Here is a 27,586-nt window from a genome sequence, read left to right as displayed (position 1 = left end):
TTATTTTTTGATATAGCAGTCATGAATAATGTCTTACTCAATTTTTATTTTTCAGAAATATTTGCGCTGAAAAACGTATCTAGACAGAAAAGGTAAGTCTCGAATAAATCAGTGTGTCATCATCAGCTTGATCCTATTTACTCTTAGACATAGACATAGATGTGAGTGAGGTTACCGGAGGCCCAATTCCCCCTTTCCAATCCCCGATTCCTAACCCCCAAAAGGCCGGCAACGCATTTATAATACCTCAGGTGTTTCGTATATCCATGGGTGGCAGCGATTACTTACCATCAAGAGATCCATCTACTCGTCTACCGAGACACACACATGAAGCTACTATCTACTACTCTGTGTTGAGTCTAAAGATTTAATTTTGTTTTATTGTAACTTTCGTGAGACATACTAAATTAATTATTATGTTTTCGGCTTGAAACTAGTTAGTTCCTCGTCAAAACGTCACGTGAGAAAGCCGATAACATAATAATTTAATTTTGTGTATGAAATATATGTTTTTGTCAGCTGCCCATTGGTCGAGTGGTCCATAAAAATCTAATATATACACATTATACACACACACACAACTTCACGCAAGGGGTAGGCAGAGGTGCACATTATGGCACGTAATGCCGCTATACAATGTACACCCACTTTTCACCATTTCTGTTATATGTCCCATGTAATAGGGGGTGAGCCTATTGCCATATCCTGAACACAATTCCAGACTTCGTGCTACTACTGAGAAATTTTCCAAAATCCGAAAAATGCCCAGCAATACTTTGCCCGACCGGGAATCGAACCCGAGACCCCTTGTTCCGCAGTCTAATATATAATACCATTATTACAGATGCATAGTAATTCAGAAGCAGACTGGAGGGAAGGCAGACAGCGGGGAAGGGTCTGATGATGAGGATTATGACTACAGCAAGGGATCTCCTCCCAAACCTACTCCGGATCGACTGAGGAGTAAGACTGATGATTTGAAGAGAGGAGATGTTGAGGTTTGTAGCAAACATATTTTATTATTCCACCTTTTGTTGATACCGTAGTTAGACAGAGATATTAGTTTGACGCGGTGGCTGTGCAACCGTCTGCTACGTAGCGTGTTGCAGGTTCGATTCCCGCAAGGAGCTTTGTGTGAACCAGAAATTATTGTTTCGGGTCTGGATATCATGTGTGTGTGTGTGAACTTGTATGTTGCTTTGCGTCCCGCAACACAGGGTAACACACACCGCAAAAACGACCAATGGTGGGGCAACATCTTATATAAAAAAATCCCGGAGCTGCGGACTACCTAACAGGTTACCAGCTCGAAGCAGGAGTAGGAACGGGTGGTTTCTTAATCAGTAAGAGTCTGACACTAGTCGATTTCTTCAGCTATTTTGACGAGATTGAGTAACAAACATACACACAACCATTTGCATGTACATAATATTATACTAAGACTAATACTCAAACGCCCACCCCACAAAATACTTTTAAAAGTATTTTCAAAAAACTTTTTTTAACCCTCCCTACGTCACATTTTTCCCCTCTATCGAAGCAAATAATCACAATGGCGTAGATTTGGAAAAATAGGTCACCAATGGTCTGGGTAGACGAGCAACTTTTTTATGGTATAAGCCGGTAAACGAAGAGACGGATCACCTGATGGTAAGCAATCGCCGCCGCCCATGGACACTTAAAACACCAAAGGCGTTACAAGAGCGTTGCCGGCCTTTTGGGGGTTAGGAATTTAAGGGTTGATGGGGAAATCGGGGCTTGGGAAGGATGAGGGAGCTGGGCCTCCGGTAACCTCACTCACACAACGAAACACAACGCAAACTGAAGTGAATTATTTCACGTCAGTTTTTCTGTCAGTCTGTCTGTCAGTGAAGCTAGGTGCTCTTTGTGTGATCCACAAATTGTTGTTTCGCGTCTGAGTGTCATGTGTATGCGAACTTGTATGTTTGTAAACGCACACACGACACAGGAGAAAATCTTGGTGTGGGGTAAAATTTTATAAAAAAAGGTAATTTAAAAAACTAAAAAACCCGAATGCGTTTCTTTATATTATGAAAATGAAAAAACCCTAAAAATTCATCGTAAAATTTAAGCAGTCGGGACCCGTTCTAAATATGAACACTTAGTGAGGGCACATACGGCTGGCTTTCTAGAATGGGTCCCGACTTACATACATATGCTGCCGTCAGCTGAGCTAATTGGAAACTGACACATGCGTGCTGCCATCTGAACAGGGCCGCTCAAACTGCTGTAGTTCTTTCCTCAAAAAAACACTACAGAATAAACTTGCACGGTTCTCCGACATCTCTAATTGATTTTGTCTGGACTTTAAAAGAGACCATGACCTCTGAGTTTGTTTCGGCATTTCTTCTCAGAGTAGTCGGATAGGAAATGCCGGCCTCATCTAGCTATTTGAAATACTGACGTGTAAAAGTGTTATTTTATAATCTATTTACAGAAATAAATATCATTTATCATTTATAAACATACTCTCGAAAAACATAACCCTCCTTCTGGCGCAGTCGGGTAAAAAAAATATTTAATGGAAAAAAGTATTCCGTCTACACCGACCCTAAGTAACTTTGCAAAAATTCACCCCTGGCCGAATTTGAACCGGTTTTTAAAGTCACTGAGGCCAAAGGGTTAGTGTAAGCGTTGTAATGAGGTTAAGTAAATGGGGCGAGGTTTGGAAAAGGATGGGTTTGTAGGACAATAGTTATTTTCAATGGTTTTTTATGCTCGTGTGGGTTATTTTTGGTTTTGTTATTGTTTGAGCGGTATTAATAGATTTTTATTTATATGTTTACTAGCGAGCTTCGCATGGGTGCAATGGTGATATATTATGCATGTATTATACAAATAAACCTTCCTCTTGAATCACTCTATCTATCCAATGATACTCTCTGTACTAATATACAAAGCTGAAGAGTTGGTTTGTTTGTTTGTTGGAACATGCTGGTCGATTTAAATGACATATTATTCTATTATTCATTATCTTTACATTTAAAGTTTTTTTCATTTTAGTAATAATTGTGTGAGAGCCATACTTCGGCACGAATGGCTCGACCACGGCCTCATCGAAAACCGACGTGAAACAACGCTTGCGTTGTGTTTCGTGGTATGAGTGATGTTACCAGTGGCCCAATTACCCCCAATCTTTCCAACCCTTATATTTCTAACTACTACGCACTAGTAACGCCTCTGGTAATTCGGCGTGTCCATGGGCAGTGGCGATTGCTTATCATCAGGTGATCCGTCTGCTCGTTAGCCAGCGTATACCATAAAAAAACTATTTCTAATAAGTACTAATAATTACATTTTTTTCTTTCAGAATCTCCCACCAGAACTACAAAAATATCAAGTACCAAGTAAACTTATGTACAAACAGATGCGACTGAAGAATCGACTGCTGAGGAACCATCTTTATTAATATTGATACTAGTGTACCGACCTGACTTTGTTCGACTTTTCAGTGATGATATCGGCAATATAAATATGTTTTTTTTAAGAGTGTTTCCTAAAATATACTTGTGTTTGTATGATAAATACGATATTTTTTTATTGTTGTGCGTTGTGTTTCGTTGTGTGAGTGAGGTTACCGGAGGCTCAATTATTTCCCTCACGACGGTAAACTTCCCAAACTCCAATTTCCCAATAACCCTTAAATTCCTAAGTACATTAAGGTCGACAACGCAATTGTAACGCATATGATGTATCGGGTGTCCAAGGGTGGCGGCGATTACTTTCCATCAGGTGTTCCGTCTGCACGTGAGCCAGCTTAATACCATAAAAAAAAAATTCATGGAACAGTTATTCGTTTGTGAGCCCACACCGGGAGTCGAACCCGAAAACTCTTGCTCTTATGTCATCTTAATATCACTCATGTCATATGAAGATCCATCATAAGTTTGAAATAGCTAAACCACATTGAGCAAGTGTGGTGATTAATGCTCAAACCTTCTCCATGTGAGAAGAGGCCTTTGGTCAGCAGTGGCCACTTATAGGCTATTGATTTAATGAAATAAAACTTCAAAAAAATACTTATTTCGCCTTTATTACCAACTTACTCGAAACATTTTTCTTCTGAATTTATACAATTTTCCTTAAATAAAATTAACCTTAACAGCTAACGTATAAAATATCCTCAGATATATAATATAACCTAACAATACTTATACAAATATCTAGCGTCCTTACCATTTTAAAATAATACTATGTTTTAATACTAATATACACAGCTATTTAGCATGCAGGACCCTTAAGGTAAGCGTCCACAGGCCCGCATCGTACGCATTCCGTATGACGTCATCGATACGCATCGCATGTAGGCATTGCCGATGATGCGGTCCGTACGATGCGGATCAGTGGACGCAGTTGTATGAGTTTCTATACAAGGTAAACTAAAATCCGTTGCGTGCGATGCGTACGATGCGGGCCTGTGGACGCTTACCATTAGTACGAGTTTGTTTTACGTTTAACGGGAGCGCGTTCGGCGTTCTGATTGGTTGGTTTATAAAATAATAAAAATAAATCTTTATTCGCAGAATCATGGTAACTACAACAATTAATTACTTTATAAATACCTAACCACATTTCGCCTTCAGTAGGCAATTGAAAACTTAATATAAAATTTTGTTTCTATACTTAAAATATAAAATATGAATATTCTTGGGCTTAGAAGCAGTTTTCAATAAGCCAGTTTTTTAGCTTGCTTTTAAATTTCATGATAGAGGTAAGAGCTCTCTCTAAGTATCTTTTTAGGAATATTGATATTATATATTTATTCGAGCCGGCCAATCAGAGTGCCGAATGCGCTCTCGTTTCGATTACTTTAAACGTAAAGCAAACTCGTACTAAGGGTACCTGCATACTGAAATGCTGCGCTGACTGTACCTAGGTTGAACCTTAAATGAATTCGTCATGAACCTCGCTACCAGTTGTCTGGACATCTACACTACACGAGTCACTGTTTACAAAATTTATTTTGGTACCGTCTTTTGATTTATTTCAAAATAATCGTCTCACATTCGATTACAATACTATATTTGGCAGTATTTTAAAAATAATACGCTTTCAAAATGCATGTTATTTCTTTATTTGACAACCGTTTGTTTAAAACTCATCACGTTTTAGGGAACAGAAAGTAAAGTTCCCTAAGAAAATGAGGATCCGGCGGGCTTTCTGCCCAACTGTTGTTCGTTGGGATTTTCCATCCATGTCTATTCGCAAGTAAACTTCAGGGTGTAGGATTTTATGACGTCATCCGTTGACTTATTCATCGACTTGGTCTTAACAAACACCGCTCTTAACAACCATTAATTAATTTGTCATTTAAATTTGAACTTTAAATCGTATGTCGTATGATATATTTCATAACGTCAATTTAAAATGCCAACAGCGGGTGGCTAGCGCACGATATTCTTGAGTTGTAGGCGTCCGCGCGCTTCAAGCGAGCGGGCCATGTGTTTACTGCTATAGACAACAGTTGATCGGTGGTGAGCCGCCCACGGGGCGTAAGCGAAAAAACGTCGCCGTCACTCGCCATCAATGCGCTGACGACGAGCTTGCGCCTCGCGGGCGACGCGCCGTAAGCACACTGCCAGCTAGCGGTAGCCACAATTTGAAACCACGCCGAGCCAGAACCGTGATTGTTAAATGTGTTTTGATCTTTAACATGCATTTCGAATTTGTATTCATTTTACATAATTAACAACAAATAAACTTCATAAATACTATAAACAACACTTCTATATAAATACAAATAACATATTAAGGTAAGCGTCCACAGACCCGCATCGTACGCATCGCACGCATCGGACGGATCGCATCAAACGGATTAATTTTTCAGACTGCGTCCACTGTATCGACAGCGATCGGATTGCCGACGCGAGTATCAGCAATCGGATTGCCGATACCACTTTCACTCGGATTTTTGGCATCGGCATTCCGTATGACGTCATCGGTACGCATCGCATGTAGGCATTGCCGATGAGCGGTCCGTACGATGCGGATCAGTGGACGCAGTTGTATGAGTTTCTATACAAGATGAACTAAAATCCGTTGCGTGCGATGCGTCCGATGCGGGCCTGTGGACGCTTACCTTTAAAAAAATGTAATTTTGACACTTCTATCTGAAATATTTGGCATACAATTTTGGCACAAATATTGCGACATAATATAAAAATAAGTCGGGTTTTCCTTCCTGACGCCATAACTCCAGAACGCACGAACCGATTTCCACGGTTTTGCATTTGTTGGAAAGGTCTCGGGCTCCGTGAGGTTTATAGCAAAGAAAATTCAGGAAAATTCAAGAGAAAAGCAGGAAAACAGGGAAAATCATTAGTGGCGAAACGGAGTTCGCCGGGTTTACTAGTCATGACATATAATATTGAGTTTTTCAAAAACCGTATCACGCCGTATAGAGTTAAATTCGTTGCCATTTTTCAAATATAAATACAATATATTCCTTCAACTGTATCGGCCATTTTATAAACGGATCTGAATTCCTACGAAAAAAGGATTGAAGCTAAACTTGAATTTAATATAATATTAAATATTTGTAACAAATTCGTCGGGACACCTAGTTTATTTACAATGTTTTCTTGTACTATAAATATTTTATTATGTTACGTTATGTCTGCTAAATTATACTTAGATCAAAATCGATGTGTAATGTATGAAAATAAATACTGACTGACAGACTATTATTTCTTTATTTGTTTTCGATACGAAATCGTTACTAAGGAATAGTTTAAATAATCATTTAATGTCTCTGAGTGCGGCAGTTTGACGAAGATCGATGTGTAATGTATGTAAACAAACCATAAGTGAGAACTACGACTGTATAAAAGAGATAACTCACAACACGCACTGTTCCAACCCCTATTAAATTGTCATTTAAATTAGAACTTTAAATCGTATGTCGTAAGCTATATTTTATAACGTCAATACAAATAGTCCGACGGCGGGTGGCTAACGCGCGGTCCTTTTGAGGTATAGTTACCGCGCCCGCCCGCATACTACTCGCCGACTAGCGAGCCGGGCAAGCGAAACAACGTCGCATCGCGAGCTTGCAGCCCGCAGTCGGCTCGCTGTAAGCATACTGGCAGCTAGTAGTAATCACAATTTGAAACAACGCCATGCCGGTGCCGAGCAAGAGCCGTGTTTTTATAAGTGTTTTGGTCTTGAACACCGCGGTGTTACATCATACTCCCGCCCTCTCTCTACTCGTATTTTCTTACAATTAAATAGTGTTATGGTAGTGCCAACTATTTGCTGCGGACAGATAATTCAACTGCGACGAACAACGCATGTTTGTGATTTCATTGTGTAAGTGAGGTTACCAGAGGCCCAATTACCTCCCTTCCGAATCTTAGATCCCCGATTCCCCAACAACCCTTAAATTCCGAACCTCCCAAAAGGCCGGCAACGCACTTATAATGCTTCTGGTGTTTCAAGTGTCCATGTACGACCGCAAATAAGGCAAAATCTCTTCAAAAATTTTTTTTCGAGCGTTGCTAACCATCAGGTGATACCGACTGATCGTTTACCGGCTTATACCATAAAAAGGTTGCACCTTTGTAGTTTGTTTACAAACATTTCACATCGGTCTTGATCCAATGGAGGCTACAGTAATTTTGCTCACCAGGTGACGCTAGTGTGAATCTCTGTTCGTCCAATAGGGAATTAGCTAGTATCACACCATTGGACGTTAAATATTTAACAGCTGCAGTGATTGGACAGAAAACCTTTTGCTACACTTGCGACATCTGGTGACCAAAATAAACGGTATCCTCCATTATAAGTAGTTAAAAAACTCGGGTCAAGTTAAAAAACTAGTATATATATATGTATAAGGTGTTCTAAAAGTATCTGCCACGGCTTTAATGGGAGGTAGTGTTGTGTTTGAAGATTACAATAGTGAATATAAATTATTAATTATGAGTATTTCTTTATAAGTTTTTAAACTGACATGGTCACTAACACTAACATTAGAACTTAAGACGGGATATTTACCATGTTTATTTATTGTTCATACGAAGTTCATCCGTGATCATGGCGCTTGCAACAGTGCCGAAATATCGGAAAGTCATAGACAGAAATAAACATGGTAAATATCCCGTCTCAAGTTCTAATGTTAGTGTATTTTTTATTCATACAAAAAACCTACATAATAATATTTTTTCTATGTATCTCTGTGACTTTCAACAAGTGAACCACTTCATGCAGGGTAGAGTCAATGTTTACTTTTTTTTTTTCAAATTGAATTAGCTAATCGAAATTTCTTCACTATTGTAATCTTCAAACACAACACTACCTCCCATTAATGCCGTGGCAGATACTTTTAAAGCTCCTTATATATATGTAATATTATATCAATATAATATATGTATACTATATAACATAATTAATACTTAATCTTAAACAACAACACACAAAAAATCTTTTATTTAAAAAAAACACTCTTTCAACAATTTTTATTAAATAAAAATAAAAACACCTTTTTTTTAAAAAAGTCACACACAATCTCACAATTTAACACTTTTTTAGTTTTAGTTTTACATTTATTTTAGTTTACGTTTACAGTTGTTTACATTTTACATTTGTAGGCCTTTTTTTAGTTTACACACTTACGCGACGCGCGCGAGCGAGCGATCTAGAAGCGAACGCGAAGCGGTTTTTTTTTTGAGGGGGAAAATCATCCAATGGCTTCTCCCACCTTGGGCGAGGCGAGAGGGAGTGTCAGACTCTTACTGACTAAAAACCACCCCGTTCCTACTCCTGCTTTTCGAGCCGGAGCCCCGGTAAACCCATTAGGTAGTCCGCAGCTCCGGATCAGGAGCCTTCGCGTCTAGATCGCTCGCGCAGGACGTCGCGTGATTCTGTAAACCTATTTGTTAGGTTATGCGATAATTTGAACATGTTTCTTCTCGCGAGGCTCCTTTAAAACGTAGGATGTCGTTCTTCTTAGAGAACCGACCGAATCTGCGAAAAAAATATATATTTAAACTTTCGTTATACATACTAAATTAATTATTATGTTATCGGCTTACTCACGTAACTGTTTGACGAGGAACTCGACTAGGTTCAAGCCAAGCTAGAGGCGCTGCCTCAGTAGCAGCGTGACAATCGCCGCGTCGTGCTCATGAATATGAGCCTCTAGCATGGCTTGAAACTAGTCGAGTTCAAATAATTACTTGAGTAAGCCGAAAACATAATAAATAATCTATGAAAAATTGTTACAAATTAAATTATAATAATAACTATGACTAAAATATTTACAACTTAAAAAATACCTAAAAAGAAATAAAAAGTAACTTAAAGCGTCAAAAAAATCCTCATCAGAGTCGTGAGGTCGAGTGCCCAAAAGGCTGTCAGCATTGCCACGTTGAATAGCAATGCTTAACCTTTGACCAAAATAGAAGCCTGTCTTTCGGTCATCTAAAGTGTCAACCATCCTCTTTACATTATTTTAGTACTAGTACAAAAGTAAGGTAAAATATTGTTCTGAAGTAAACGATCTGAATATGAAGCAGAATAAAAACAAAAAACCGAGAACATGATCGTCTTATAAATTTTCAATAAAGGATACAATAATGACAGACAGAATAGAAACAAAAGCCAAGAAAATTCTCGCGTTATAAATTTTCAATAAAAAAATATGGGACCCAGAACAGGTCCCTGCGGAACACTCACTACAATGTAGGGGGTGCGGCGGCGGGGGTCGCGCGGGGGAGGCGGGCGCGGAGGCAGGCCCGCGCCCGCCGCGCCGCTACGACCAGCGCAGCTCCTTCAGCTCCACGCTGCTGCTGCGGGACTGGGGGGGAGACACACTGTCAGATGGCTTACTTAGAACGATACACTATAAGATATTTCGAAATATACTTGTTTTTTTTTGTCAAATGACGAATTATTACACACAAGAACTGCAAAAGCAGCATTTTTGCATTTATTAGGATATACACTTTGGAACGAACTCTACATAATCTATGAAAAGTGACTTATTGACTGACATAGTGATCTAACAAGCCACAACCCAAACCACTGGACGGATCGGGCTAAAATTTAGCATGCCGGTAGATGTTATGACATAGGCATCCGCTAAGATAGGATTTCAATCAATCTTTGTCCATTTTAAACCGACGGGGCTGAGAAGCTACTATGACGTAAAAGAATTTTAATAAATTCCATTATACTTCTTAACGTGAGCAGAGCCGCGGGCAAAGCTAGTTAATCATAAAAGGCTCTTTTAAAAGTAAAGTACACGCACAGTAAGAATACCATAACATTCATCAGCAATCTGACCTGGTATCTAGAAGAAGATGGAGGCACGTGTGTGGCTGGCGAGCACCTGGAGCACCCAGGCCTCAGCACTGTTCTACTGGAGGAACCTCCTCGCATCGCTGTCCGTAGCTCCTGGAAATTGAGGAGTGAGGTTTTGAAGAAAATTGCTTGATCGGTCAGTTGTTAAACGGAACTAATTATTATTGAAAACTTTTTAAGACACATAATAACTTTTTTTTTTAAGTGTCTATGAATTCTCCATTTTTTTTTAAACTTTGCCCCACACTAGGTTTTTTCCTATGTCGTGATCGTGGGTGCGTTTACAAACATACAAGTACGCATACACATGACACCCAGACCCGAAACTACAATTTGTGGATCACACAAAAGTTATTCCATGCGGGAATCGAGTCCGCTACTCGTTGCGTGGAACCCGGTTACCCAGCTACCGCGCCACCCATGCAGTTGAATCAACATTACTTGATCTGTCTTCTAATCCCTTTTCAATAGCAAAATGTTAAATAACGACAACAATCTCCTCACCTGCCCCATCTCGCTGCACAGCGACTGTCTCCCCTGGCTGGCGTTCTTCTTGGTGTTCCAGCAGAACTCCAGGATGGCCACCACTATCGCCAGGGCCAGCCCACACAGTAGTGTCACGAATACTCCACCTGATGACAATGTATTTATTAATTACTAGCTACTTCCGCTTTGCAACGGCTCTGCTCGGCTCCTATTGGTCATAGCGTGATGTTTTATAGACTATAACCTTCCTTGGTAAATGGACTATCCAACACAAAAAGAATTATTCAATTCGGACCAGTAGTTCTGGAGATTATGTTATCGGCTTAGTCACGTAACTGTTTGACTAGGAACTCGACTAGTTTCAAGTCATGCTAGAGGCTCATATTCATGAGTAACATTCCGCGACACATAGCCTCCTTAGAGGGAGTGTCTGTACTCTTACTGTCTAAACAACTACCCCGTTCCTACTCCTGATTTTCGAGCCGGAGCAACGGTAAACCTGCTACATAGTCCGCAGCTCCGGTCAGCCCTACTGGGAACCGCGCGGAACGCAACGCGCCGCACGCACGGGGACACATAGCCTCTAGCATGGCTTTAAACTAGTCGACAATAATTATGTATATTTAGTATGTCTCACAAAAGTTATAATAAAACTATATTTATTATTTAATCTTCATAATTATGGTACTTTTCCACCAGAGATGTGCTATGTAGCTATGTTAAGTAGATGTAATACCAAGGCTGTGAGACAATATGATAAAAAAAAATAGCTGCACGAGAAACAAGAAACAAGAGCGTTTTCGGGGCCCTAATTGGTTGGTTTATTCAGTCCGGCCAATCAGAGCGCCCATCGCGCTTTCACTTCGTTTTCGTTCAACGTAAAGCAAACTTGTACTAAGGGTGCAGATTTCTCGGTCACTACTGAGCAAAGTCCTTCTCACATGGAGAAGATTTGATCATTAATCACCAAAGCTTGCTCGAGCAGGGTTGGCGATTTCAAATTTATTCTGGTTGACTATTCAATTTATTATAACTTTCGTAAAACATACTAAATTAATTATTATGGAAAGTATCGGCTTACTCACGTAACTGTTTGACGAGCAACTTCGCGACACACGACGCGGCGCAGAGTAGCAGAGCGACAATCGCTTCGCGTCGTGTCGCGGAACGCTGCTCATGAATATGAGCCTCTAGCATGGCTTGAAACTAGTCGAGTTCCTCGTCAAACAGTTACGTGAGTAAGCGGATAACATAATAATTGACTATGCACTTACCAATATTCTGTACACCAAGGGGATTAGCCTTGCTGTCTTTTCCATCTCTGTTGCAAACATCCCCTGTGTTCTTCCACCATTTGTCATACAATATTTGGATCACCCCCTTCTCTTGTAGTTCTAGTATCGCTAGCGAGATCTTGTCTCTCCATGGACTGCCTTTCCATGTTGCTATGCCGTAACCCTGGAATGATGAGGAGCATATAATGAAAATCAAAGATTGTCTGGAAGAAAACACCAATGCACACCGCCGAAAGGGGTTGTACAGACGTACTACTTAAAATTTATGTAACCTAGGCTACTTAAATGTGTATAATAAAGGATATATAAATAAATAAGTGCTACTACTGCCTAGTACCTTAAGTGTGGAAGAGCCATGCTTCGGCTTTAATGGGCCGGCTCGACCGATGTGATACCACGGCCGAGCAGAAAACCGACGTGAAACAACGCTGCGTTGCGTTGTGTGAGTGAGAGTACCGGAGGCCCAATTCACCCTTCCCAATACGAGGCGTTATAACGCAACATCTGTTGTTTCGAGTGTCCTTGGGCGGCGCCGATTGCTTACCATAAGGTGGTCTGTCTGCTCGTTTACCGGCTTCACTGCATAGTATAAAACAAAGTCGCTTTCTCTGTCCCTATTTCCCTTTGTATTCTTAAATCTTTAAAACTACGCAACGGATTTTGATGCGGTATTTTTTAATAGATAGAGTGATTCAAGAGGAAGATTTATATGTATAATACATGCATAATAGAAGTTGGGGCGGGTCACTAGTATAACATAAAAAAAGACTTAAACCCTTTCGGGTGAATCCAACAATCCCCCAATTTGCGTCAGATTACAGTCCCTCTGGACCCTATGGTCTAACATAGTGGACTCCATAAGGAATGCATAGTTCCCTGCCAGGACCCTCCTCACTCCCTCCTCGTAGGAGGACACCAGCGCCGGAGGAGAGGCACTGGACATGTGGAGCCACATCTTCTGGTATATGTCTATGTTGGAGTCCTGGAATTTGAGATAATTTTCATGTCAGTTGTTTTTAGCTAGTGAACGAATTAATTTTATAAACTTTTGGTTCGATGGTCGACAATTATTATCAATAAGAGTCTGTTTTGAGAGTATTTCCAGATCAGTAGGTCGAATATAATATAAAGAGCTTTAAAAAAATGCCACGGTGTATTACAAATAAGCACGATATGTCACTCCGTCAGAAGAGATGTACTATGCTACGTTGCTGTGGATACGTTTGGCTTCCGCCAATCATACCACTGGTGGAAACGGACTTAGATAAACTATGTTTTTTATATGAAAAGATGGGTGCTATAGATGGACTTCCGTACTATCGATACATAGCTCGAGTATGCGATACTCGAGCTGGAGTATGCGATACTCGAGCTGCGCATCTTCCTCGCACAGCTACATAGTATCAGGGGAAAGGGTTACACATTTTTAACAGTTTAAAGCTATTACATCTTCGTAGCATAGCTACATAGCATATCTCTGGTGGAAAAGCACCCTCAAATATGGTCAATACCCATACACAGAAAACCGAAATGAAACAACGCTTGCGTTGTGTTAAGTTGTGTAAGTGAGGTTACCGGAGTTTCAATTCCCCCTTCCCAATCTTCCCCATCCTTGATACTCCCGAGACAACAACCCTTATGGGCAGACGTAGCTCCATCGTAGGCCACATCATCACTTACCATCAGGTGAGATAGCGGCCAAATTTTGTCGACCCATTTAACAATAAAACTAATGAGTATACCAAAAATAGTTTCTATGGAAAAGTTGTTGTAATCATGAGTACAACTCACGTGTTTCAAATATCGTCACTAATTACCAGTCACCCTAAATAACTATACAGATCATTGTCGAACAGTCCTTGAATGTTCCACCTGTGTAACTCCTGTTTCATGAAACCAAAATGCTCTCCTTCCACTTACCTTTTTTTTGAGGGGGAAAAATCATCCAATGACTTCTCCCGCCTTGGGCGAGGAGAGAGCGAGTGTTAGACTCTTACTGACTAAAAACCACCCTGTTCCTACTCCTGCTTTTCGAGCCGGAGCCCCAGTAAACCCGCTAGGTAGTCCGCAGCTCCGGATCCACTTACCCTGAAGAACGACATGGTAGACCCCCCATTGAGGGTGCCATACTGTATGCTGGTCTGCGCGGCGAGGTCGGCGGCACTCTGTATGGGCAGCACGGTCCGCTCCACCGTGAGGAAGGCGGCCAGGTTCGCCGTGTACGACGACAGGATGATCAGCGTGAAGAACCACCAGATACCCCCCACTATACGGGTGGATGTCGCCTGGAATGGGGGAGAAAATTTATAAAAGTCGTTGCCCCACACTAGGATATTCTCCTTCCTTTCCTTTAGGTGCAGATGGTGGCCACCGGGGTTGGTTTTAGTGAGTAAAATCCCAGGCACTCCCTAGTTTTTCCCCAAAACGAGGCGCCTTTTGAAGGTTTCCACCCGTAAAAAAAAAAAAGATTTTTCCTGTGTCAATTGCTCCGTTTACAAACATAAAGTTCACATACACTGGTTAAATTCATCGAGGGAAGTAAAACTACCGTTTTCTCTTCTCTAATAATATTTATTTCGTTCGTCGTGGATCCAAGACGGACATTCAAGACAGACAACAGTGAATTCCGAGTGTTTAGCATGTTTGAATCTACTCGTAGTTGCCTCGCAGTCAATACAGATTGTTTTGTCCCACGCATGAGTACCCAGACCCGAAACAACAATTTGTGGATCACATAGAATTATTATTTGCATGGCAGCCAAGCCCAGCCACCGCGCCAACCGTGTAGTAAATATTAGTCTTTTTATTTAGTTTCCTTATAAATAGTAGATGTTGTTGTTCATTATTTACTGTGGTTGGCGCGGTGGCAGGAACCGGCTTCCGCACGTGTTGTGCGTTCGATTCCCGCACGGAGCAACACTTTGTGTGATCAACTTGTTGTCAGGTCTGGGTCTGATGTGTATGTGAACTTGTATGTTTGTAAACGACCTGACACAGGAGAAAATACAAGTATGGGGCAACGGCAATACCAATGTGCCTTTTCCGAGTTTTACGTACTTTCTAAGATTATTTAGACACCACTGACAAACGGTGAAGGGAAACAAGAAGTTTTTAAACTGATATGGTCACTAACACTAACATTAGAACTTGAGACGGGATATACAAACATATGTCTATGAGTTCATCCGTGATTATGGCGCAAAATCGCAACAGTGCCGAAATATCGGGAACTCATACACATAAATAAACATGGTAAATATCCCGTCTCAAGTTCTAATATTAATTTATTTTATTTTATTGACCATTTTGGTTATTTTGTTGACATTTCTCTTTAACTTTGACATTTTAATTTATGAATCATGTTATTATTATATGTTACATATTTATTTAAATTCCTCTAAAATTACTTTTTTAAATACTACAAAATACAAGATAAAATAATATTTAAAAAAATATAAAAATAGGAGCCGACAGCCGATTTTCCTTTATTGTATTATATGTATACCGCACTAATATAGATTTTCAGTATTACTTATTAACAAATTTTATGGACCAATTGGGTAGGTTCCTAGGTCAAAAATAAATTATTTTGATATTTCAATATAATAAAATATCCCAAAATAATCGTATTTTCATTCATTCATTTGACGATATACTTATTTATTTAATTTTTCTTGCTATTTTTTGCGTAATAAGTATGCTATTTGACGCAAAAAAAATATGACGTCATAATTTGCAATGTCATACAAAATTCATAGAAAAGTAACGTTTTTGACATTTCGATAAAAGTATTGAATTTGACTAGTAGGATAATACCCTATTGTTGTCTTAATGAATAAATAAATTATTATTAAACAAGAAGTTGTAAAATATTGAAGGTTCCTTACCTTAGGGTTCAGCCCAGACCCTTGCCTCAGGAAGGTGCCTGTGATGAACCAGAAGGAGTTGCACACGTTGAACTGGTTCGTCAGGAGTTTCGTCTCGTGGCCACACACGTGGGTGCTGGTAGACCTGCGAGGAAGATCAAGGTTCCTTTTAAACACACACACACATACAACGTCACGCCTTTTATCCCCGAAGGGGTAGGCAGAGGTGCACATTACGGCACGTAATGCCGCTATACAATGTATTACTCACTTTTCACCATTTGTGTTATAAGTAATAGGAGGTGAACTTATTGCCATATATTGGACTAAATTCCAGACTCCGTGCTGCTACTGAATTTTCTAAAATCTGAAATTAGCCCAGTAGTACTTTGTCCGACCCGGGAATCGAACCAGAGTCCCCTTGTACGGCAGTCGCATCTTGCGACCACTCGACTAAAGAGGCAGTTTAACTGACTTCAAGAGAGGGAGATCGGTTCTAATTTTGTCTTTATATGAATTATTATGTTATCGGCTTACTCACGTAAATATTTGACGAGGAACTCGACTAGTTTCAAGCCATGCTACAGTAGCAGCGCGATAATCGCCTCTAATGAATATGAGCCTCTAGCATGGTTTGAAACTAATCGAGTTCCTCGTCAAACAGTTACGTGAGTAAGCCGATAACATAATAATTATTTTATATTTTTAAATGTTTCATTTTTTTCTTTTTAATTTAATATTTAAAAATATAACAAACAAGTATACGAAATAAATGAATGATTACAATAATTTGATAAAGTTGTATACTCTATTTCAATATAAAACTTACCACTCATAAGGCGAGAACCGCGCCATGACAAACAGCGTGAAAGACACGAGGATGTAGGCAGCGAGGACGTACAACCAGATCTCTATCGCGAGCGGGTTCAGGAAGCTGAAGAGGCGAGTCGGCTGGGAGGTCGGGACCTGGAACCAAATCATTTTCCTTATAATTTATTAATGCGAAAGTTTACGTCAAAACTGGGCCCTATTTGTGGTGGTCGATGGCCTTAGTGGTAAGCGCGAAACGTTTGGCGACCGGATGACACCCGGGCCTTTAATAAAGAACAGGAACCTACGCGAGGTTAGGACGCCATGGCGCCTCTCTAGCCACTCCTTTTTAACGGGGCTTACGGCTGTAATAACAAGTTGCAATGCGAGCCTAACTATAACGCAGGGGTAATTTGACCCAAATCCTTTAACCAATAGGAAGCCAAAATCCAAAGTTTTTGCATCACGTATTAATATATGTATAGATAAGCGCCAGTTTGTGTGTATGTTTGTGTTTGTTACTCAATCACTACAAAATAGTTAATTAAAGAGATTTAAATGAATTTGTGTTGTCGGTGCGTTTACAAACACACAATTTCACATACACATATTTGTGGATCAGACAAATATGTGTGCTCTGTGCGAGAATTGAACCCGCTACACGCTGTCGCACATGCAAATTCTCCACTCGTTCGTGCATTGACGATGATCAATGACGGCCGCACGAGAGTGTGATTTGTTCGCAGCGAGATGGAAGGATGTATGTCGTGAATGTTTAAGGTTTTGTGAGAAGATGGATGGCTGATGAATTAGTTTTAAGTAATAAAAAATATTGTACTTTCTTTTGTCAAATATTTATGTAATTACATCATGTGAAGTATTTCATATCACTTTAACTGTATAATATATTTGCTTAAGCTGTGAAATTATGCATGTTTTATTTATTAAATAAATCAATAAATAAGTCACTGTTTACATCACAAACGTACCTTAAACAATATTCCGATCCCGAGGTTCATGAAAGGTTTCGTGAAGTCTATGACTGCCTCCCGCGCGTAGTTTATTGTCATAGACGCCACCGCTATATCTGCTTTCTGAAACAATATTCAAAGTCAAAGTCAAAACATTTGTTTATTGGCTAGTTAAGAGCAAGCAAGCGTCCACAGGCCCGCATCGCACGCAACGGACTTTAGTTTGTCTTGTATAGAAACTCATACAACTGCGTCCACTGATCCGCATCGTACGGACCGCATCATCGGCAATGCCTACATGCGATGCGTACTGATGACGTCATATAGAATGCGTGCGATGCGGGCCTGTGGACGCTTACCTTAATTCGCTTAAGACGCTTACCACTTATAAGGTCCGGATCTGCGGACTTCTTTTTTACTTATAATATGAATACCTACACAGAGCCGTGTTTTTAGGTCATAGTGCACAATCACATTATGGTATCTCCTCTTTGTACTTGCTTCATAGTTGCGAATGCCCATTTGCAGCGCTGATTGCTTACCATTAGGTGATCCGTCTACTCATTTACCTGCCTAACCCATATAAAATCCGGAGCTACGGACTATTATAGAACTGTGGACTACACCGGAGCTGCATACTACCCCAGAGCTGCGGACTACCATGAAGCTGCAGATTACCTAGCGGGTTTTACCGGGGCAGCGGCTCGAAAAACAAGGAGTAGGAACGAGGTGGTTTTTAGTCAGTAAAATCTCACCTCGCCAAAGGCGGTAATTGGATGAATTTACCCCTCAAAAAAAAACCATAAAACATGAAAAACATTTTGATCTACTCCCACAACAGAAATATGCTGAAGACCTTTAAAAAAGATTTACTATACAGACCTCCACAAATGAAGACATGAAAAAGAAAGTCTACTTACCCTATCCATCAGCTCCCTAACGATTCCATTCCAATGTCCAGTATCAGGGTCCCTGGCTCCGTACATGTTATCAGGAACCAGTCGGAGGCGGTAATGGAAACCAGCCCTCGCAGCCACCCTGGCTAGAAGGTCTATGCAGAAACCTTCGAAGCGAGCGTTCCCTTGCAAGTTCCAGCCTTCTTTCACCATCACGTAGGGCTTTTCCTGGGTGAAAATTGGATTTAAAGAAGTTATTAGCAAAATAGGATTAAAATTAAAAAATGATTTATTAAAAGCGTATTAAGGAATGGTTCAAAGTCAAAAGATTTATTTCAATTAATAAATTTGAGTGCATGGTTGGAGCAGTGGCTGGGCAAACGGCTGCTGTGTGACGTGTAACGGTTTCGATTCGCACAAGAAGCTACTCTTTGTATGATCCACAAAAGACAAAAAAAATAAAAACTGGGGTAACGTCGTCAGAATCAACTTTTCTTTATTAAAGAATAATACTTCCTCATTGGTCGAGTGGTCGCAAGTGCGACTACCGGACAAGAGGGTTCGATTCCCGGGTCTGGCAAAGTATGAGCTTTTTTTCGATATGTCGAAAATGTCTCAGTAGTAGCACGGAGTCTGGAAACATGCCCAGTATACGGCAATAGGCTCACCCCCTATTACATGGGACTTATAACACAAATGGTGAAAAGTGGGTGTACATTGTATAGCGGCATTACGTGCCGTAATGTGCACCTCTGTCTACCCCTTCGGGGATAAAAGGCGTGACGAAATACTTACTTCAACAGTCACCACAGTAAGAGTCACATTAGGAGGGGGGTCTCTGGTATATGCAGCGGGGTCTGTTATAGCCAACCCTTCCCCCGGGGTCCAGTGTCCAGAGACCACCATACCCCCTTTCTCCCCTCCAGTGAGCCTCATGAGCTGAAGGTGGAAATTCGTTCGCACTCCATTCTTGAATTCTATTGGTCCTGTGAGGCCGTGCGCTTGGATCTGTGAAGGGAAATTGAATATAGTAGTTTTATAAATGGATTTATTGATTGATGGGTTGATTTTTTACTCCGTCAATCCTTAAATCCAGCGACAATCGGTCTGATTGATGAAACATTTAAGATTAATGGATTGAAGGATAAAACATGTACGTATTGTACGTATTGAATGACGTGATGATTGAAAGATTGAAGGATTGATAGATTACGAGACTAATAGATTTTATTATAACGTTTGTGAGACATACAAAATTCTTAAATCTTTGAATTCTTCAATACAGTTATTCATCAATCTATTACTCTAATTATTATGTTATCGGCTTACTCACGTAACGGCTTAGTGAGGAACTTCTTTATATACCTAAGCTGCTACTGCTACTAAGTAGCAGCGCGACAATCGCTGCGGCGTGTGTCACGGAATACTGCCCATGAATATGAGCCTCTAGCATGGCTTGAAACTAGTCGAGTTCCTCGTCAAACAGTTACGTGAGTAAGCCGATAACATAATAATTAGACTAATAGATTGATGAAATATTACATTAAAGAATTTAAAGATTTAAGAATTGATGGATTGACGGATTGATAGATTGAAGGAATAATAGTTGACGGACTAAAAGATTTGAGTATTATGGATTGATAGATTGATAATTTTATTACTCACATTATTAATATTATCATAAATAGTTTTCCCATGGTTCCAAGGTATATCTTTGTCGCAGGAAACGTTTCCTGGGTGGAAGTCTTCAGTGAGGGCGAGAGCTTGGCACAGGATCTGAACAGCGTCGTACAGGAGAGCTGGTTCCGTCTGGAAGAGATAAAATTGGTGCTTATTTGAGGCTGAAGAAAGTATATAATTTAACTGTGGGAGAGCCATGCTTCGGCACGAATGGGCCGGCTCGACCGGAGTGATACCACGGACTCATAGAAAACCGATGCGAAACAACCAAGGGATTGGGGGTGAGGTTACCAATCTCTGCCGCCCATGGACACCCGAAATACTAGAAACGTTTTTGGGGATTAAGAATCTAAGGGTTGTTAGGGAATTCGGGATTGGAAAGGGGTGATTAAGCATCTGGTAAATTCACTCACACAAAAAAACACAACGAAAGCGTTGTTTCACGTCTATTTTCTGCTCGGCCGTGGTATCACTCCGGTCGGGCCGGCCCATTTATGCCGAAGCATGGCACTTCCACACATAAATTCATCAAATACTATTTATTATTAAATGAATAACTTGCTTAAGCGTACATGGGCGGCGGCGATTGCTTACCATCAGGTGATACATCTGCTCGACTACCGGCGTGTTTCATAAAAAAAAAACTTTGGCATGAGCACCTAGCTTCACTGACGGACAGACTAACAGACTATTATTTCTTTCTTTCCTTATTGACCTTTCAAAAGTACCTAAGTAAATATAATTGGAATAAACGAATTGACTTTGACTTTGACTTTGAAATACTGTACCTTAATATGCCCCCCGCTGATGATGGAGGCTCCAATAGGATGGAACTTCTCCATGACCTGGAGAGATTCCTTCACTTTATCGGAGTCCCGGTCCACCAGGCGCCAGCCGCTCATGTTCACTCGGTTGTAGTAGAAGTCTTCCATGTCGAATAATTCGAAGTCCTGCAATAGAGATGATGACGGGGTATGAAAATTAAAAATCTATTTAGTCCGTCAGTTAGGTAATGAAAGAATATTAGACACGTATTTTTCCGTCAGTTAGGTAATGGAAGAATATTAGACACGTATTTTTTTGTTTTGTCATATAAGATAACAATGCTTAGATAAAACGAATCAAAGTTTAGGCGTGGGAGCGAATACGTCATTTCTATGAAAAAAACGTACCTAGAAATGACGTCACGTGCTATTTCAAATCGATGTACCTTCGAAAGTATTTGTTTCCGTAAGAAAATACAGTCACATAGTTTCATAACTTAGCTATAACATCTTCATAACATATAGCTATATAGCAGATCTCTGGTGGAAAAGTACCCTTAGAGGTGAATTTTCTATATGTGTTAATTTTAATCAAAAAATTACTTACGAACGAAGTAAAGACGTAATGATAGTTTTCATTGTTCATTTGCAGTTGAAGAATCTGAAACATAAAAATAATAATATGAGTTTAGTTGAGGGCAGAAAATCATCCAATTGTCTTCTCGCCCTGGTTGAGGCGAGAGGGAGTGTCAGACTCTTACTGACTAAAAACCACTCCTGCTTTTCGAGCCGAAGCCCCGGTGAACCGCTAGGTCGTCTGGAGCCGATAGCAATTAAAACCTTGAGAGTGCTTTGTCACCAGAGATGTGCTATGCTACGTTGCTGTATTTGCATTTGGCTTCCACCAATCATATTTATTGGTACACAATAGAATAGCACTGATGGAAATGGACTCAGTTAAGCTATGTTTTTTATATAGAAAGATGCGTGCTATGGATGACTTCCCTACTATCGATACATCGCATACTCGGGCTGCACATCTTCCTCGCACAACTACATAGCTTAGTATCAGTGGAAACAGTCACTTAGTTTCACAGCTTAGCATTACAACTTCGTAGCATCTTTTTCTTGGGCCAAGCCCGCCACTACCTCCCATACCGCTGCAACTTCTGTAAGCCAGGATCTACAGTAGATACAAACATGAATATCACAACTGGGAGAAGCCAGTCGCCAAGCACCACGGAAATTTGACTTAAAACTAAGTGGGTCCTATGTGTGAGCTGTTATATCTTCGTAGCATAGCTACTGTTGTAAACTCTATGGTAAATTTGTAATCTGTGGGCCTGCAGTGTCATCTTTAGTTTTTTATTTATTGTTTTGTTTTTTTCTTTACAATTCATGGCGTCCCGCTTATAAGTTGTAATTTTATTTAAATAAAGTTTATGTTACTGATTCCGGTCTAGTCTACTTTATATTAACATCACCTCACGTTACAATATTTCAACAGTTTTTTTTTTTTTTTTTGATGTGGGAATATCATCCTACGACTTCTCCCGCCTTGGGCGAGGCGAGAGGGAGTGTCAGACTCTTACTGACTAAAAACCACCCCGTTCCTTCTCCTGCTTTTCGAGCCGGAGCCCAGGTAAACCCGCTAGGTAGTCCGCAGCTCTGGATCAGGCATCAGCCCTACTGGGCCCCATCTGTGGTGGTCTGATGGCTCTTTGAGGCGCGCGCGGAACGCGACGCGCCGCACGCACGAGTAATATTTCAACAGTTACATAGCACATCTCTGGTGGAATAGTACTCTAAAGCACAAAATTAACTAAAAACACAAATACTCACAGCTCTAGCCAGCTGCCTCACTCTCTTAGGGTCAGTATCCACCACGATATGGTCAATCTGCTGCGCCTTCAGCAACGCCAGCCCACGTCTATACTCCTTGGCGTCCCGACACCTCACTGTATACATGTCCCTCCCATCTTTCGCTATATTCAGGATGTTTAGTTCGCCTGAAAATTTATTTATTTCAACTCTTATAACTAACATTACAGGAAATATAACCTAATGCATTAGCGAGGCATTTTTCTTAAATATTTACTCTTACATAAACAAATTGATAGGACTATGAGCATGTAATAAGATAATAAACTCATTAAAGTGTGGGAGAGCCATGCTTCGGCACGAATGAGCCGGTTCGACCGGAGTTATACCACGGCCTCACAGAAAACTGGCGTGAAACATGCTTGCGTTGTGTGAGTGAGGTTACCGGAGACCCAATTACCCCGCTTCCCAATATTACCTATCTCCGATTCTCCAAAAACCCGAAAATTCCTAACCTTCGAAAGGTCTGTAACGCCTCTGGTGTTTCGTGCGTCCATGGGCGGCGGCGATTGCTTACCATCAGGTGATCCGTCTGCTCGTTTATCGGCTTATACCATAAAAGAAAACAAAATCCTGTCTCCTGAAAGAGGTTTCCGATTGTAATAATCCCCACACTTGGCAATTTAGTCAGAGAACATAGTAAATTTTGAGGATACTATGGCTCATTCTCTGCGACTGGTCGCATTTTAACAATATACTCCGATCCCAAGAAGAAAAATAAGTAAAAAAACTAATAATAGTATGTGTATACATATATGTATGACAGCCTCGTTGGCCGAGTGGTTGCAAGTGCGACTGCCGGGCAAGGGATCTCGGGTTTGATTCCCGGGGCGGGCAAAGTATTACTGGCCTTTTTTTGGTTTTTCGAAAATTTCTCAGTAGTAGCACGGAGTCTGGAATTGTGCCAAGTACATGGCAATAGGCTCACCCCTATTACATGGGACTTATAACACAAATGGTGAAAAGTGGGTGTCCATTGTATAGCGGTATTACGTGCACCTCTGCCTACCCCTTCGGGGATAAAAGGCGTGATGTTGACGACTAATGATAGTAGGTTTAACTCACCATATCCATAGTCTTCATAGATGACTCCCATCCTCGTCCAGTTCAGGTATGAGAGGAACTCAGCGAAGGCCTTCGTGAGGAGGTCCCTTGGCGGGTACAGGTTTATTGTGAAAGTGTGGTTCACTGCGAAAAATGGACAGACATGTGTTTATAAAACATAATTTTATTATTAGTATCTATGTAAGTGACGGCTCAGCTCTTTCTACGTGGAGGACTAAGGGGGTGGCCTTTGTTCAATAGTGGACGTCTCTCGGCTGATGATGATGATGATGAAGTGTGGGAGAGCCATACTTCACCAGGAATGGACGTGAAACAATGGTTGCGTTGTGTTTCATTGAGTGATTGAGGGTACGGAGGCCCAATTACCCCTTTTCCCAGTCTTCCCAATCCCCGATTCCCCAACAATCCCTAACCCCCAAAACGCACGTGTAACGTCTCTGATGTTTCGGGTATCCAAAAGCGGCAACGATTGCTCACCATCAGGTGATGCGTGAGCTCGTTTACCGGCTTATACCATAAAAAAATTACTGCCATACTCAGAGTAATTTAATAGTCACTTCACCCAGTCCTTAGCAATTTTTTTCAAAACAAAATCGTTACTAAGGCACAGTTTAAGTAATCATTAAATGTCTCTTAGCACAGCAGTATCTAACTTTCCGGAGCTGCGGACAACGTAAAAGGTTACCGGGGCTCCGGCTCGAAAAGCAGGAGTAGGAACGGGGTGGTTTTTAGTCAGTAAGAGTCTGACACTCCCTCTGGCTTCACCCAAGGCGGGAGAAGTCATAGAATGATTTTCCCCTTAAAAAAAAAAAATTGTTATAAGAAGAACAAAGTACTCACAATTCTCAGGAGTAAAAGGTCCAACAGTTAGGTGTGGGGCATGGAGGCTGGTGCTCATGTGGTCCAGAGTGTTGCCCAGCAGTGGACCCACGCCACTGAATATGGCCACCGCACCCGACTGGATTTGAGCACACGCTGGAATAAAACATTGATTCTTATGAGGAGATCATTATTAAAGGCATCATTATTTATTTAATTAATTTAATATAACGATAGAAAAAAAATTACACTACTCAATACATTAATAAAAATTGTAACGTTCATTCTTCAAACATTCCGATAGCAAACAACAACAAAAATAATCTTATTTCACTCGAAAACACCGATTCGATTTAGTTTAAAAGTTTCATAGTGCTCGGTAACGGAGACTTACTGACTATTCTACATAGACAGAGGGGAACAAATTAAACATATATTTCATTGGGACCAGCCCGTCACAGCCTCCCAAAACTGCTGCAACTCCTGTAAGCCAGGATCTACAGTAGATACAACCATTATTTTTCTTATCCGCTTATAATATCTTCCAACCTCCCAAAAACCGCTGCAACTCCTGTAAGCCAGGATCTACAGTAAATACAACCATTCTTATTCTTATCCTCTAATAATATCATCTGATTTATTTCGTTGCGGGATCCAAAACAGTCATTCATGTCCCTGGGACGCGCCAGACTTCAGAGTTCCGGTGTTTTTATGATTGTATCTATTTATAGATCCTGGTGCACAGGAGTTCGACAAAAAGTGGACCCTCGAAACCCTTGCATTGTACAAATAGTTAGAAGAATACAATCACACGCAAAAAGCACAATAACACTTTAACCGACTCCCCTCATCCAACCCACTCGAAACAACAAAACTACAAATCGTGCATAATATCACTACTTTAACAATTCCTACCGGCGCTGTAGGAAAAGGGTTTCATAATAAAAAAACTCCTGTAATAATGTTGGCGGTAAATGCCACGGAAATCAAATATGGCGGCCGTTTCCCGCCATGCTATGAGAAAGCGTTGAGCGTTGTTTGAAAAGCATGGAGTATGGAATTGCGGAGTGTTATTATTTATATTTGTGTGTGAAAAAGTTATTGTTGGTCAAGTGTTTAATTTTATAGTGCAATTCTGGAGGTAGGGTTCCAGGGTATGATATTTTTTTAACTGACTTCAAATAATGGAGGTTTTCAGTTTGACCTGTATGTATGTTTGTGTGCAATTATCTCGCGTTTGGTTAAACTGATTTTGATGCGGTTATGAGCTTAGTATTTTCATACTTAAGAGAAGGTTTTAATTATATTAACCAACCTAAAAATATGGAGGATCGCATTAATACATACGAAGAGGGTTCTGTTTTTAATAAAAAAATATTTTATTTCAGTATTAAAATTAAGCCTGAACTTCTAACCCCCAAAAGGCCGACAACGCACTTGTAACGCCTCTAGTGTTTCGTGTGTCCATGGGCGGCGACGATTGCTTACCATCAGGTGATACGTCTGCTCGTTTACCGGCTTGTACCATAAAAAATAGTACTCCGCTATTCTATACTCCAAGTCATGAACGAAGCTTTATAGTGCAGTTTTTGATAAAAAAAAAAGTTGTGGTTTTCACATATTTTTTCAGTATTTTCGAGTGTGAAATTATCGTGAAGTTGCGTGCGTTGTGGCTTTGCACTGCATTTATAAAATGGAAGAGTTTTTAATTCTCATTTTTTTCAAATTGTGCTTCTTTGGCCTCGTCGGGCAAGGGGTCGACAAAAATAGTATTAGCACGGAAATAACTGTGAGAGAGCCATGCTTCGGCACAACGCGCACGTATGGCCGGCTCGACCGAAGTGATACCACGGCCTCACAGAAAACCGACATGAAACAACGCTTACGTTGTGTGAGTGAGGTTACCGGAGGCCCGATTCGCCTCTTCCCAATCTTCCCCATCCCCATTCCCGAACAACAACCTTTAAATTCTTAACTCCCAAAAAGCCGACAACGCACTTCTAACGCATCTGGATTTTCAAGTGTCCATGGGCGGCAGTGATTGCTTACCATTAGGTAATCGTCCTGCTTACCGGCGCAAAAAAAGGAAGTTTGCCGTGTCAGCTAGTAAGTTTACTTAATAAAAACCAAAATTACCTTTCTTAAAAGTCTTGAAGCTGTCCCGCGAGGGAGTATACTGTATATCGTACACCAGGGTGCTGTTCGGCAGCAGAGTCCTCTCTTTATTGATCCTGTAGACAGCGTATTTGAACGCCAGCTCCGTGCTACCACCTCTTGCGTCTTCTGTGAACACCGCGCCTGAAATAGGGATGATGACGGGGTATAAAAATTAAAAATCTATTTAGTCCGTCAGTTAGGTAATGAAAAAATATTAGACACGTATTTTTTATTTTGTCATATAAAATAACAATACTTAGATAAAACTAATCAATCAGGAAAGGCAATTAATCAATGTGGAAGCAAATACGTCATTTCTACGTATAAAATGTAACTAGAAATGATGTGACGCTATATTTCAAAACAATATATTTTCGAAGAATTTGTTTCCGAAAAACTATAATACATATTATGCGTGTCTAATGTTTTTAAGATAATCAACAAGACGGACATTTATGTATAAAATGAAATAGGAAGATTTAAATACTAGGTAAGTATGTATTTAAGTAAACGTAACTATGATGAGGGTACGATGGGAATGGCGGGCATGGTCTTTGTGTGGCAAAAAGACCT

The 27,586-nt window shown here is 40.5% G+C and overlaps 1 protein-coding gene across 1 annotated transcript in view; it reads right to left on the bottom strand.

The window, feature by feature from the left end:
• Positions 1 to 8,479: 8,479 nt before the first annotated feature.
• The window catches only part of LOC118278533 (glutamate receptor ionotropic, kainate 2), a 35,531-nt gene continuing 16,424 nt past the window's right edge, over positions 8,480 to 27,586 (bottom strand). Inside the window, exons 3-21 of the mRNA XM_050703835.1 lie at positions 26,993 to 27,154; positions 24,878 to 25,012; positions 24,038 to 24,160; positions 22,934 to 23,100; positions 21,699 to 21,752; positions 21,116 to 21,277; positions 20,313 to 20,456; positions 19,443 to 19,655; positions 18,672 to 18,875; positions 17,770 to 17,874; positions 16,800 to 16,936; positions 15,992 to 16,115; positions 14,192 to 14,389; positions 12,880 to 13,086; positions 12,084 to 12,267; positions 10,828 to 10,955; positions 10,306 to 10,416; positions 9,697 to 9,817; positions 8,480 to 8,985 (exon numbers count right to left, since the gene is read on the bottom strand). Coding sequence (XP_050559792.1) covers positions 9,773 to 9,817; positions 10,306 to 10,416; positions 10,828 to 10,955; positions 12,084 to 12,267; positions 12,880 to 13,086; positions 14,192 to 14,389; positions 15,992 to 16,115; positions 16,800 to 16,936; positions 17,770 to 17,874; positions 18,672 to 18,875; positions 19,443 to 19,655; positions 20,313 to 20,456; positions 21,116 to 21,277; positions 21,699 to 21,752; positions 22,934 to 23,100; positions 24,038 to 24,160; positions 24,878 to 25,012; positions 26,993 to 27,154 — 2,603 coding nt within the window. The 3' untranslated portion in view covers positions 8,480 to 8,985; positions 9,697 to 9,772. The remainder of the gene's footprint in view (positions 8,986 to 9,696; positions 9,818 to 10,305; positions 10,417 to 10,827; positions 10,956 to 12,083; positions 12,268 to 12,879; positions 13,087 to 14,191; positions 14,390 to 15,991; positions 16,116 to 16,799; positions 16,937 to 17,769; positions 17,875 to 18,671; positions 18,876 to 19,442; positions 19,656 to 20,312; positions 20,457 to 21,115; positions 21,278 to 21,698; positions 21,753 to 22,933; positions 23,101 to 24,037; positions 24,161 to 24,877; positions 25,013 to 26,992; positions 27,155 to 27,586) is intronic.

This window comes from Spodoptera frugiperda, chromosome 24, assembly GCF_023101765.2.
Source record: "Spodoptera frugiperda isolate SF20-4 chromosome 24, AGI-APGP_CSIRO_Sfru_2.0, whole genome shotgun sequence".
NCBI classification, from domain to species: Eukaryota; Metazoa; Arthropoda; class Insecta; order Lepidoptera; family Noctuidae; genus Spodoptera; species Spodoptera frugiperda.
Note: the sequence above shows the minus strand (reverse complement) of the source record. Positions and strands in the feature narration are given on the sequence as shown.